Raw genomic sequence first — 12,972 nt, forward strand, 5'->3', positions numbered from 1 at the left:
TTAAAACTCTTTTTCATTCTAAGATAGCCAAATATATATGGAATGAAAGGGGATAAATTGATGTCAAGCACAGAAAATTTTAATTTGGACAAATAATATATAAAATATGTGTTTTAAGCAACTCTTTTCCAATAAAGAGGATCTTTAGGAAAGCAACTTAAAATTATTATTGCTTACATACCTGCACTCATTTTACTGTTGTCAACAACATCTCAGATGGTGTTACAATACTTCTTAGAAACGGCTACTACTTCAACATTTTATTGTGTACCTTTTGCATTTAGTACAGAACAACCTATTTTGGCTTTTTATACTGCCCTGAGGCCGTTTCTGCAAAGCGGCAAGAAATGGCTCTCCATCGGCATAATTCATGCTGTTGAATGCACGAGATCGTTCACATGGTCTCGTGCAGGCAGCGCCAAGACTGCTACAACCTGCAAAGGCGGCTCTGCATGGAGCCGCCCGTGCGTCATCCTGTTCACCTACCTCTCCTCCCTGCACAGCTCTGGACTGCTGGAGGGTCACACCTAAGCTGCTCTCCAACCTATGGGAGGGACCAAAGGGATCCTCCAACCAGAGGGACCAAAAGCAACGCCCTCACGCCGGTGCACTTCACACCGCGCCGACAGAAATATGATGCTTTTGAAAAACCTCAGTCAGGGAGTGAGTTTCAAAAGCAGCGACTTTGCGTTGCTTGGGGGGTGGGGTGAGCATGACGCAGCACCAGCTGTGCAAACAGCAACCAAGGAACAGTGTTTTTACCATCCCTAGGGCACTGTTTTCCGTCCATGCAGAAACAGCCTCAGTGAAGTGGTGTTCAGGCAATGCAGTAGATATATGAAGAAGTCTGCTGAGCTAAAGTTACTTGAGTTTTGGTCAAGCTGCTTATGAACAGTCAATCAGTAAAATTACCTGAGAATTGCACAGTCTGAGAACTGTAGCTTAAAAGGGTTCAGGATCACAAATGAAGTAATTTTCAGTGTTACAAAATAAAGAAGCTAAATCTGCCAGTTTTATCGGGACAAAATCCTTCTTGCTTTAGATATATTCAGAACCACTTATAATACAGCAGTGTTACATTTTGAATACTGAATCATACTTTTTATCACAAAATTTCCAGGCACATTTAAATTTTATCTGGCCTCAGAATGGCTCAACAAAGAATCAAACTGGTTCTCTGGGCAGGTCATAACTATCTACCAATTGATTGATATCTTTGCCCTTTTGCTGTGAGCTGACAGTGATTATTTCAGAGAAGAAAAGTGTGGAATTAGTAATGCAGATGCTGAAAGGCAGGTGGCAAGATTCTACAAGAATGCTTCCAATAATGCTACTTTGTTCCCAAATCTACTGGCACTGACCCCTCAAAGTAAGAGGCCAGAATGGCCAAAGCCAATTTAATAGTAGTGTGCAGAATGTCAGCCAAACAAACAACATAAAACAAGTCACGTTGTGTTATCTGTGGTCACGTTCTTCAGGGTTAGTCCAATAACTCAAGACTTTACATTCTTCCGTCTTTCCTTGTTTATTTTAATTAAACATGTAATGGTTAATAAACCGACATAGTCCAGAGTTAGTAGGTTGGTATTATAACATTTATTAAAATAATGCTATGGGTTAATAGAAACAGCAAAGAACCAAAGAATTAAAATGCAAGCTATGTAAAAACCCAACTAAAACCCAAATATGTCTAATGTATTCAATCCAGTAGCTAACTAAAAGCCCAAGAAAGACAACACTCCCAATATAATAAAGTACTGCAAAACAATTGGCAATTTTCAGTTATCAAAATTGTGGGTTTTGCATTTTTGTATCCATTTCTCGGTCAGGAAAAAAATTCTTCTGAATGTTATATAACATACATATAAAACAAGATAGAAAAATACATTATAAACTTGTAACAATGGCTGTAAATACATTATCTTACATGTTTCTCATAGGCAATAGGTTGGTTATGGTACATACATAGCATCAAACTAAGATAAAGAATAGACAAATACATGTCATCTGTACGGTTACATACAAGCGACACTCCCAGATACCCACTCTAAAAAAATTACATAATACTGTCAGAAAAAAGTCTTAAACTACATATTTTAATAAAAGAAAAATTCAACAAGTGATAATACTGAGAACCAAGGCATTCAGAGATTTCAAAAGTCATGCTTTAAGTTGATCAAAAATGTTGTCAACTAAGTCTTCAAACTTTTTCCAGAACAAACATTACTATTACAAGTCACACTTCTCCCAAGAAGAGACCTTTGATCAGAATCTAAAAATGTCCAGGTTTATCATAGTTGAGATGAAACTGGATCAAATACTGGTAATGTTTTTTTAAGCAATTCTCTCTTCAAAATGTTTGAGTGTCGCAAGTTTATTCAACCAAACAAAAATCAAAATGGCACAGCATATACTAAAAATCAAACCAAAACAACCCTATGTGTAACAGGAAGACAAAGCCAGTGGCAGAATAAAAGAAAAGCTAGCTGAGTACAAAAGGATGAATGTTTATTGCATAGTAAATAAACTGATACTTGTTTCCAGGTGAGACACGATGTTAGATCAAGTCACCATATAGGTGCTTATAAAAATAAGCCCTCTTACCTAACTTACTATTGACCCTTGATTTGGAAGCTGTGAAAGTTTTAGGAGGATCAAAAGTTGACACTATAGGAGGGGCAACTTATTGCCTGATATTTGCCAAATATGATTAAGCCATTAGCATTTGCTCATTATTTTTATGATTCACTTTTGTGCGTAAAGTGTTTCACATTAGCCCAGTTCTATGAATTCATTCTGACTAGAACCATAACTAGACTTTCAAGATAGTGAACTGATACTTTTTATCTTTTCAGTAAAGCGCAACCAGCAGTTAACATTCATCAAGTAGGAGTTTGATGAGAATTATGCACTGTGTACACTATTTGGCATTGTAGATTGGACACCTAAAAAGTTAAAATATATTTAAAAGATGGCCTGTGTGAATGTTTAATCTAATCACTGACAAAATTATCTTGTAACAAGTTCAAGTTCTGCTGTACTTTCCCACATCTATTTCAAACAGAAACAGTACAACAGAGGCTGAAGGGAAAAAAAATTAACACTGTCATTTAATGCTTTCATTTATAATAAGACTGCATCTTTGAACCCTTTGGTTTAAGGCTGAGCAAGTACTATAAAAATATACTGTCTACAATTGAAGAGGGAACATGTTACAAAAATATTGTGGTTGGCTGTTGGTGGTACAATTCTATTTCACAGTATATATCCTGGCAAAGTTACATCATTTCATGGCAAAAATCAGGTAATTTAAATGGTCAACTTATCTGTCTTTCTTCACAGCTTCTTTTCACATACTGGGCGACTGAGTGGCATGCATTTACTTGCTGTCTGAGGGAGGAGCTGATTATACGAGACATCTGACTAAATGACCATGAAGAAAATAAGGCACTTTCTTTTCTTTATACTTATTCCAATACTTAAAAAATAAAAAAGAAAGACAAAAAGGCTCTTTTGGTCTTTTGTTTCTCGACAACCACCAGAAAAAATCATTTAATGAAATAAAGGGTTTCTTTGTTCTTTTTCTTTTTTATAACACTTGAAAGTATAAAATGCTACATTTCCAAAAATATATTTTTTTTTCTGCACCAGCACCCTTGTATAGTAAAAGTATCTACTTTTTCAATTTGTTTCAATGCACTACACTTTATCTACAATTTCATTACATGTATACAGCAAATAGGCAAGCATGGCTTTTACATCCTTAATGAATTTTCTCTATACAGGGAGGTTTAAAAAAATATTTGAACAGTTTGCCCAGTAATGTGACACATAATGCATGTACCTTGTACTCATGTAATCTTTTAAGGAAGTTGTATAGTAAAAGGAATTTTATTTCAGGTTTAGCTTAAATAGTGTTGCTGTTTTGTTTATGCATTGATGTAGTTCAAAAATTCAGTAACCTATCTTTCATGGCACTTTTTTTCTTAAAAACACCCAATTTGGCAGGTAATATAAAAAAGGCTGAATCTTCTGCCCTTTGAGGGCACTGGTGGTGACTACACTGCATGTCAAATTTTGAATACTTTTAGGAATCCCTTCACCAATGACATCCCTGACCAAAGGTTCATGCATGATGCATCATCACACAGTACATTCAAAGAGAGCTTTGACTTCTTTATGAGAAGAAAAAGATTCCTAGAAGTCTCACAGTAACTGCCTCTGTCATCAGGGAGTTATGGGACATTTGCCTCCATCTCTTAAGTGAGGCCCTTTTTACCATTCATTTAGGGTAGGACACTAAAGGATGATCAGTGCGGAGGGATGAATTGGACCTTATTGCTTTACTACTATTCAGTGCAGGTTCTAGAACCACTTTCACCCAAACAGGGAAAAAAAGTTGAGTTGGAGGACAACAAATTCTTTGTCTTTTGTTAGATGGTAAGACGAACGGACAAGTGCCTCAGCTCGCTGCACTGAAGACAGGCAAGCAAAGGCGATTACCAGTTAACTGATCAGCAGGCAGGCATGGTCAGGTCATCATTGGGTGAAGAGTTCAGAGGTCAGAAGGTCATAGGTTAGTTGCCGGTGGCGGCTGGGTGGTTAGAAACAAAACAAAACAAAAAGAAAGAAAGATAGAGAAGAGATTAGTTTCAGCTAGTGACGGCTTAATGACAACATGAAAACTAATCACAACTAATAAAAACAAGCATGTTTAATTCTGACATACTGCTTGACACCATCTACAGAATGCAATAAAAATCATGACACCTCAGTATCATGATTTGAACATGTGAAGGAGAAGCCCACTCCCACAAAACTGGTTAACAAGAAAAAATGGAAATAAAATATAACAACTAATGGTTAGTAGCAGTCGATGAAAGAAAACAAACAAAAAACCCAATGAAACAGTTTCTGGAATTTGGTAAAAGAATTTAAAACAGCCAGTGTACCAATAAGTATCTGACTGCTATTAAGCATTAGTAATTTCCCATCTGCAAGCACTGAAGCAACTAGTAATGATGAATGTGATTATTAATAACTGGTTGTTAAAAGAAATGAATCTAAGGATTTATCATGAACAATTTGGTTCCACATAAACTATGGGCCAAACAAGGGGTTTTTGTTCAATAACTTTTATTGCTTTTCAATGATTCTATTTACAAACAACATTTAATTTCTTGGCTTCATGATACAAAGCAATACTAAATTGTAGTCTAGAAGTGTAGGCATCATCATAGGAACCAGGAAAAGGCCAAATAGCGTTTTCCTGCTGAAAATGCTATTTTACATATATAGGACACTTAAGAAAATGCACTTGCATGTAAACACTGTAACAGTCCTGCCATTTTAAATTCTATACTTAAAATGCTCTAGTTACATCAAAAATAGAGGAAATCTAATTGATCCTAATAAGGCATTTTAAAAACTACAAACAGCTCTTTATTTTCAAAGCTAATACTCTGCAAATACAATAAAATCTGACATTTCATATACATTCCTGCTTTATATTTTTATATTTTAAAAGAAGCCACCTGTAAATACTATTTTCTTTTCCAAAACACACAAAAAAATACAGTAAAACATAAAAAAATTCTCAAGTGGAAAGTTATCATTCCCAATGTTCTTGAGCTGTTCCTTCTTTAATGACTCTCTCACATACACCTTCAACAACTTGGTCCACTTTACAGTAGTACAAATTTTAAGACTCATTCAACAGCTTAATCATCTCTAATAAATTCTGAGGTTTGATAAGAGTATTTGTACTGTTGCCATTGACTAAAGCAGAGGAGATGAAAATGAGAAAGGTATTCAGTGCAAAGTCAGATTTGTGCCATTTCATAAAATAAAATCAGTAGGCGCAATATTCACAGATAGCACACTTTTAATGACCCTACATCAAGGGTAGGATTTACTTTCACATGGTAAATTGTTTCTGTGGCCTATTATTTAGGCTACAGTTCATGAACACTAAACATTGTTGATGCAACTTAAATGATACCTTCTGTTCCCTGATTCTTTTCTTTTTTTGACAAAAAAATCTGAAAAGTGGGATTTAAGTTAAAAATGTTGTAAAAAATAAAACATAAAATAAAAATAAATATTTAACGTGGCACCATCTTGCCACCTTAAAATGTATACTAGATATTCGGAATCTTAAAGCATTCTTGGTACTTACTACAATTTTGATTAAAAAAGGTATTACAATTTTATATATAAATTATGTGACAACTGGCTTCAGAAAAAAAATAAAACATTCAGTTATAGCCTTAGCATTGCCATTCTTGTGGTATATATAATCAATGCAAGCTATCTTAAGATACCAGTACACCTGTGATACATCCTCTGCCAAGTCCCTGACCTTCTACAGTACACACAGGTTTGTCGACTGTGCAAAACCATTTACAGTTCATTACAATTAAATCAGTCAGTTTCTCTGTTACATGAATCAAATTCAGTTTTGTATTATTTATATAACAGTGCCTTTACTTTAGCAGAAATTTAGTAAGTACTGCTGTATTCTTCAATTCTAAACCAAGAGACTGAATACTGACATATTGGGGGCTCTTGCTTAAACACAGTGCTTACGTGTAAAGCCAACATTAAGAATAAAAGCTTGCTTAATGAGAAAACATGACAACAGCTTTACAATTGTCAAAAGATTTCTTTAAAACTGCAGACCAAAATCAATCTGCTTACAGCTTTTCCTCATGAAAAGAAAGCATTCCGGTTTACTGACATACTTCAACTAATAATGTTTATGGACGAATCAAAACATGTATTTACAACAATTTAAATGGGAAGTATCTGTTAATTTTAGAATGTTTAAGGCAAAATTTCTTCGTTGCGTACCAGCAGTTCAATTAAATCTGAACAAGATACCAAGATATATGCTTAGGAATTTTATAGAGATAAAAAAATAAACATAATACTCTCCTTTACTACAATACAGTCTATTGCTCAAAACCATGAAGACTGCTGAAGAACTTTACAAAATCTGAAATCTGCCATGTTCACTAATGATACATATTATTAAACAACATAGCACCATTAAAGAAAACCTGTAATCAGTTATACTAAAGAAGAAACAGTTATAGGTCATAATTTGTAAGGCACTTGAGGACCTCTCAGTATTAAAAATAATTGCAAATGCTACACGACCCTTATAAATAAAACCACAAACCCTGCTGCTACAAGTTATCTGAAGCAAAATAAAAAAAAATCTGACCCAAAATCTGCAAAATATTTTCTGATGTATGGAGCATAATGACCAACGAGCAGATGACAACATAGATTCTTTTTGATGAACACCCAGCTGCCAACACTTTCGAGTGCAAAAGCTAACAGCAAGAAGATTCAGAAAATAACTTCCCTATCTTCTCTGACACACAACTGGAATGATGGTGATAAGAGACTGTGACTCCACTCTTGTTCAGGCACAGCTACACCAGGTCCTTGAACAGCATAACATGCAGATAGGGTACATGTGTGCATTATTCAGTTTACATATATTTGATTTTACATCTATACACCCTATTCTAATGTTGTACTCACAGATAACAATCCAGGGATGCCTGGGAATGAATAGGTGAACAGTCAAGGCAAGATTTTGTTCCCTTGACTTACAAGGAGAACATAGGATAGAATGTTGTCAGAACCAGGATTGTGATTAAATATAAGGCAAGTAGCCAGAAAACTGTTATGTTTAGGAATATACCATTTATGAAATTCTTCAGTATGTGCCTTTTTTAGTGTGTATCTCTGTTTTGGAATGTTTCTATAAGGTGTTCTCTTGTTTAAAAAGTCCCTAAGCTGGCTAAAATGTCCAGAAAAAGCTCTTGGGTGGCATACAGAGTTCTGATATCATGTTATGATAAAACAGTAATTGCCTGAATTCATTTTAGCGTAACACATATTACCCATAGAAAGAAATCGTATCCTTTGTAATTTAGCATTTTTGTTATGGTTTGTGTTTTAGAACTCTGTATTACAATTAATCCCCACAACACCCCTGTGAGGTAGGGACGGAGTATTCATAAGAAAACGGATAGCACAGTGACCTGGCAAATACTCAAACCAAATCAGAGCCACTGCTAGGAGAAATGCTCCTGAGCAAACATGAACAACTGCACAACCTCCAATAGGCTACTCAATAGGCTACTCAATGTCAATAAACCGAATGCTCACTTTTCACAAGATTAAATTTGTTCAAGGGTTCCAGAGTTGAATACTGTAAATTTCATCTGATGAAAAGGAGAAAATGAAGATTTATTTTCCATTTACCAAATCAACCAGGGCTCAAAAACAGTCATCTTAACTAACAAAAGCATCAAAATTGCAATAAGTTCAGGAAATGCATTTTAGCAGCAAATACTGAAACTGAAAATTCATTTTGGAAAGGAGAACTTAAAGAAAGCATCTTTACTAACAAACACTAAACAACTTTTGATATATAATTCTCACAGTTCTCTGCTGAATTGACAAAAAACTCTTGTTCTCACATAACTGATCAAATTATAGTACAGTGGCACAAACCATTTTTCAGCAAAGAGGAAACTAAATCTTCAGCTTTCTCCTGAAACACATAGAAAGCATTTACTTCTATCTCATTAAGCGCCCATTCATTCATTTTATTTTGCAACACCAATCTGCTATTTCTAACTAACAGAGAGTCGAATAGGAGAATCAACTATTAATGTAACACTAAAGTCTTGAGTCCTGCTTGAATTAAAAAAAATCATAAATAGTGCTTAAAAAGGGAACAAGTTATAGCATTTTAAACTGAATACACTGAAGTTTATATATTTCATATAGATGGGAGGATACAGTAGTTTACAAGATTCTTCCAGATGTTTAAATTATTACCATCGCAATTGATGTAAAACATCCATAGAATGGTCAAAACAGTATTTGGTTAACCAGCTGTGGTGTTGCAAATTTCATGTACACTCAAAGCATTTCTTATAAGCAAGAACTGCAGAACTAAACTAACCTCGGTCTGCGGTCACAATCCTTTGGTAAGGATGGACACGCATATCGTGCCTTCGAACTTTAGTAGCCACCGCACCTAGTTAAATTGCAATTACCAAGACAGTTAGAAAACATTTGCAAAAACATTAACAGCAGGCTTATCAAAATGGTTTTAAATTGATTACTTTCTAAAATTCATTTTAAGAAAGCAACTAGTTAAGGCACAGTAGTTTCAAATTTTAACCTTAATATATGGAGCATATCTGTGCAGATTAATATTGCATTTTTAAGCAACTGGGCCTTAACCTGCATTATCCATTCATTTACAAATGCAAGATTACAGTATTCCATGAAATCTATTTGACCCAAGCATATTTGAGCTTTACTAGTCACATATTCACTGAAGTGCCCTCCTTGTAGCAAGACTATTTTTAAATAATGCAGTTTTTAATACTGATGATTCTTTGCTAATCTTAAAACAACTTCCAGTTTTTTACCATTTTGTACAAAAAGTTTTAAAGTAATTCCTCGAGCCTACAGACTGTGGTTTAAAAACTAAGTCAATAACTGTGAACTGCAATGAATTAGGTGATTAGTAAAGCAAATAGTACAGAATACATAGCAGTCAGTACACTACCATACACTCATAAATCACAGCTAAGTTTATCATATATAGTACAGGCTACACCAAATTAATAGCATTTTAATTCTATGTGCAAAAAAAGTGCAAGTAAGTCACTGACTGCTAGGCTACAACTTTTCAAGGCCGCTGAAAACTAAGTATTTGTTAAAATCATCTCTGATGAGAGTTCAGTTAAGACCGTTCTTGAATTCTTAGCCTTTCGTTGGGAAAGCCATACCTAAAGATAAAAGGAAGGGAATTGAAAATTAGTCAACTAAGATTTGATACTAATGTAAATCTTCCAGTTATATCACATACTTCTCATATATCAATGTTGTTCGCCGCCCTGAGCCCTGTGGGGGGTAGGGCAGGATATAAATTGAATAATAATAATAGTAAAAAATAGTCATTCTTCTGAGAACCCTAACATTTTGCCATAAAATCTCGTAAAAATCATGTTACGTTCTGACCAAGTGAACATGACTGGCTTTTAAAGTCATGCTGTCAGGTCTCTGGTGTTTTAAATTTTTATAACAAGGAAGTCTGTTAGCACCATGTACTCACTTCCAATAAACAGCACCTCATGTACTGGGCAGCTCTAGCATACATGTGGTGTTCTATCAGGCACAAGGAACTTCCCATTCAGTGTTGGGATCAGTTCTACACCCTCACTATCGTTGTGAACATAGCCCTGGAAAGGCCATTTCAACCAAAAAAGGAATGCCTGTGCCGGCCAGCAGCAGCAATGTATGCATGGTAGCCTGGGTTTATTATTTCAAATTTGATTGCATAGGTTACTGCATACATTACAATAAGTACTTCCATACAACTCCTGAAGTCATTTAAATTATCACCTGTTGGGGGGAAAACACTCAATTAGTTGATGGGAGAACAGAAATTTTGTTTCCATATTGCAATACTATTTCTTAAATGAGTAGCCTGCAAGTTAAAGATGTTCAACACATTACTGACAATGGCTTGAAGAGATCAATTATTATGGCTTTTACCAATAGCCAGGTTCCAAATCTAAATTAACAAGTATTTTGAGTGGGGCACACAGTGCTGTAAGATACACCAACACAAATTTTATGATTGGTCTGAAATGATGTAAACAGAGAAGTTACTGGCAACTAACAGGTACCTCCTTCCAGTATTATTCTTTCTGATTATCTGCATACTGAAAGAAAGGATCCAAATGATGAGGGATTTACAGCCCCATCCAAAGGGGAGGGGAAGAGGTTCAGGAAGGGGTGCGGCCTTTCACCAGTGTGTTTGTCCACTCTGGGGCACTTACCCAGGCAGAGGAGGCAGACACATCAGCAGCTGCCTGTCCCGCAACCCCACCGTCACAAAACCTGGAAGTCCCAGCTGCAGTGTGTGTGTGTGTGTGTGGGGGGGAGATGCCAGTGTGGGAGGTGGTGAGCCAAGGCATTCCCAGTGTTGGTCGGCTCCCACTGGGATTGAGGACTGGGAGTGCAGCACCCTGCCCCTTGGACTTATACCACCTTTTTGGTGGCGGTCCTGTGTGTCCTATGGAGATTTTTGGTGGCTGTTGGGGGGGGGGGGGGTCAGGGCTTTTCCCTGCTTCCCATGCTGCTGAAAAGCCCCCTTGGAGGTGGCGGGGCAATGCCATATTGATGCCACAGCCAGCCACTTCCAGGTTTGGATGGAGCTGTTAGTGACTGCAAGAAAAGGGGTTGCAACAGAGCCTCAAAATCACATTTGCTATTCATTTAAAACAACATGCTATAATGAATAATCTGCAGTAGTATTCTAAATAGACTCTACAAATGTAGTATAAAGTAATAAAAACAAAAATGAGTGTTAACGTTGGTATTTTTTTCTTTTACATGAGTAACTGGATCATGTGAGCTGAAGTGGTCAGATTTACTTTTCAATAACTTCCACTACTGAAAATATACTTCTTTCAAGGATATATTCCTTTCTTTCTTCCTTTGTCTGATCAGCATCCAATAATAAGTCTATGAGCATGAAATGGCCAAACTGAAGCACTATTAAGTCCCACCCATTCAGAGGGACAGAAGAAATGGATCTGATATGATTAATTTTGGCTTTTTTTCACCTGCAGCTTGTTATATAAAAGGTGTTATATTTTACAATAAACGCAGCAAATCAAACTTTCAAGTTGCAAATCCTTTAGACTATGCTTTCCTACACCAACTTAATGTATGACATTTACTTTTTTCTCCGCTGTTACAGCCATTACATCTCACACTAAGTCCAGCATTTCCAAATTTCTGAAACCTAGTACTAGTTAGTACTGCCTTGTGGTAGGCTTCTACCACTTCTACATAAAATTGGCATTTTATGTCAATTGTGATACTTCTGGGATACTCCCACATCTGTCTGCAGCAATGCATCTTTATTACTTCTTTTATAAGATGTCACTGCCCATATACTGCCAAGGTGAATAGGATTTAATGATGTTTGGGTCCCCTTCATTCTGGGGTACCCAGAGGGGTGAATGCATCTCATCTTAGCTTTTTCAAGATATCCAAATGTGGAACACTATTATGCTTTGTTACATAGTTCGGGTACTAATACATAGACTCATCCATCAATTTCCTCTAAACATAGAAAATAATTTTTACTTTAGAATGTGCTACAAAAGGAATAATAATATTCTAGATTATTTGTCATCATGCTCATAAAATACCATTTTCAAAATCTGTGAAGTATTTAAAGTAACCAGATCAGTTTTTGCTATAATTTGTGTAAGGCATGCTTGCTTAAATTTATACCGAAAGTGTTACACTAAAAAGCTGGACAAATTTCTGACTATTATGATATGCTTAAAAGAAATGCATGGCTCACACTCCCATTTGATGATATTTTCAGCAATCAGGAAGTTACACAGTTGTGGCATACACTGTTTGAAAAATTAATGTTCAGTTCCTTATCTGGAAGACACTTACCTAATACACCACTGGGTTCAATAGGATACTCAAGAATTGATGTAGCAGGTGCCAGTGTGTAGGGATATTCATAAGGTGTGTAAATTAAACCAGCTTCAGGTCCTTGGGGAACTATTGCAGCAGTTGGGTGAGGAGTTCCATTTGGCATGACAGCGGTCTGTATTTGTCTGATCAAAGGCATTATGGTAGGGCCAGCTGGCGTAGGGGTACGCAGGGCAGCTGGTGGGAGAACAGGTGCAGGCCCCGTGATAATCCTTGGAGCCTGGGCTGTTGCTGCAAGAGAAAAGGCAAGGGCTGCTACAGTAAGCAAAGAAATTTAGAAGGAAGTATGGAGACAGCAGTGCAAAACATGGAAAGATGAGGAAAGTAGAAAAGTAGGAAAGAAGAAAAATAAAAGGAAATCATTAGTACATGCATTGATCACTCAGTGCTAAAGCACACCAT

At 36.2% G+C, this 12,972-nt stretch overlaps 1 protein-coding gene across 10 annotated transcripts in view; it reads right to left on the bottom strand.

Annotated features, from left to right (window-relative positions):
• Positions 1 to 1,509: 1,509 nt before the first annotated feature.
• Positions 1,510 to 12,972, bottom strand: part of QKI (QKI, KH domain containing RNA binding) — a 194,114-nt gene continuing 182,651 nt past the window's right edge. For 2 of the 10 annotated variants that reach the window (XM_048487622.1, XM_048487609.1), the window contains 3 exons: positions 12,529 to 12,801; positions 8,993 to 9,067; positions 5,120 to 8,243 (listed from right to left, as the gene is read on the bottom strand). In XM_048487622.1, the coding sequence (XP_048343579.1) occupies positions 8,209 to 8,243; positions 8,993 to 9,067; positions 12,529 to 12,801 (383 nt within the window). In that variant the 3' untranslated portion in view covers positions 5,120 to 8,208. Of the gene's footprint in view, positions 4,595 to 5,119; positions 9,831 to 12,528; positions 12,826 to 12,972 lie in introns of those variants that run through there. The other 8 variants (XM_048487643.1, XM_048487630.1, XM_048487596.1 and 5 more) reach the window with 7 other exon arrangements.

Source organism: Sphaerodactylus townsendi, linkage group LG01 (assembly GCF_021028975.2).
Source record: "Sphaerodactylus townsendi isolate TG3544 linkage group LG01, MPM_Stown_v2.3, whole genome shotgun sequence".
Classification (NCBI taxonomy): domain Eukaryota; kingdom Metazoa; phylum Chordata; class Lepidosauria; order Squamata; family Sphaerodactylidae; genus Sphaerodactylus; species Sphaerodactylus townsendi.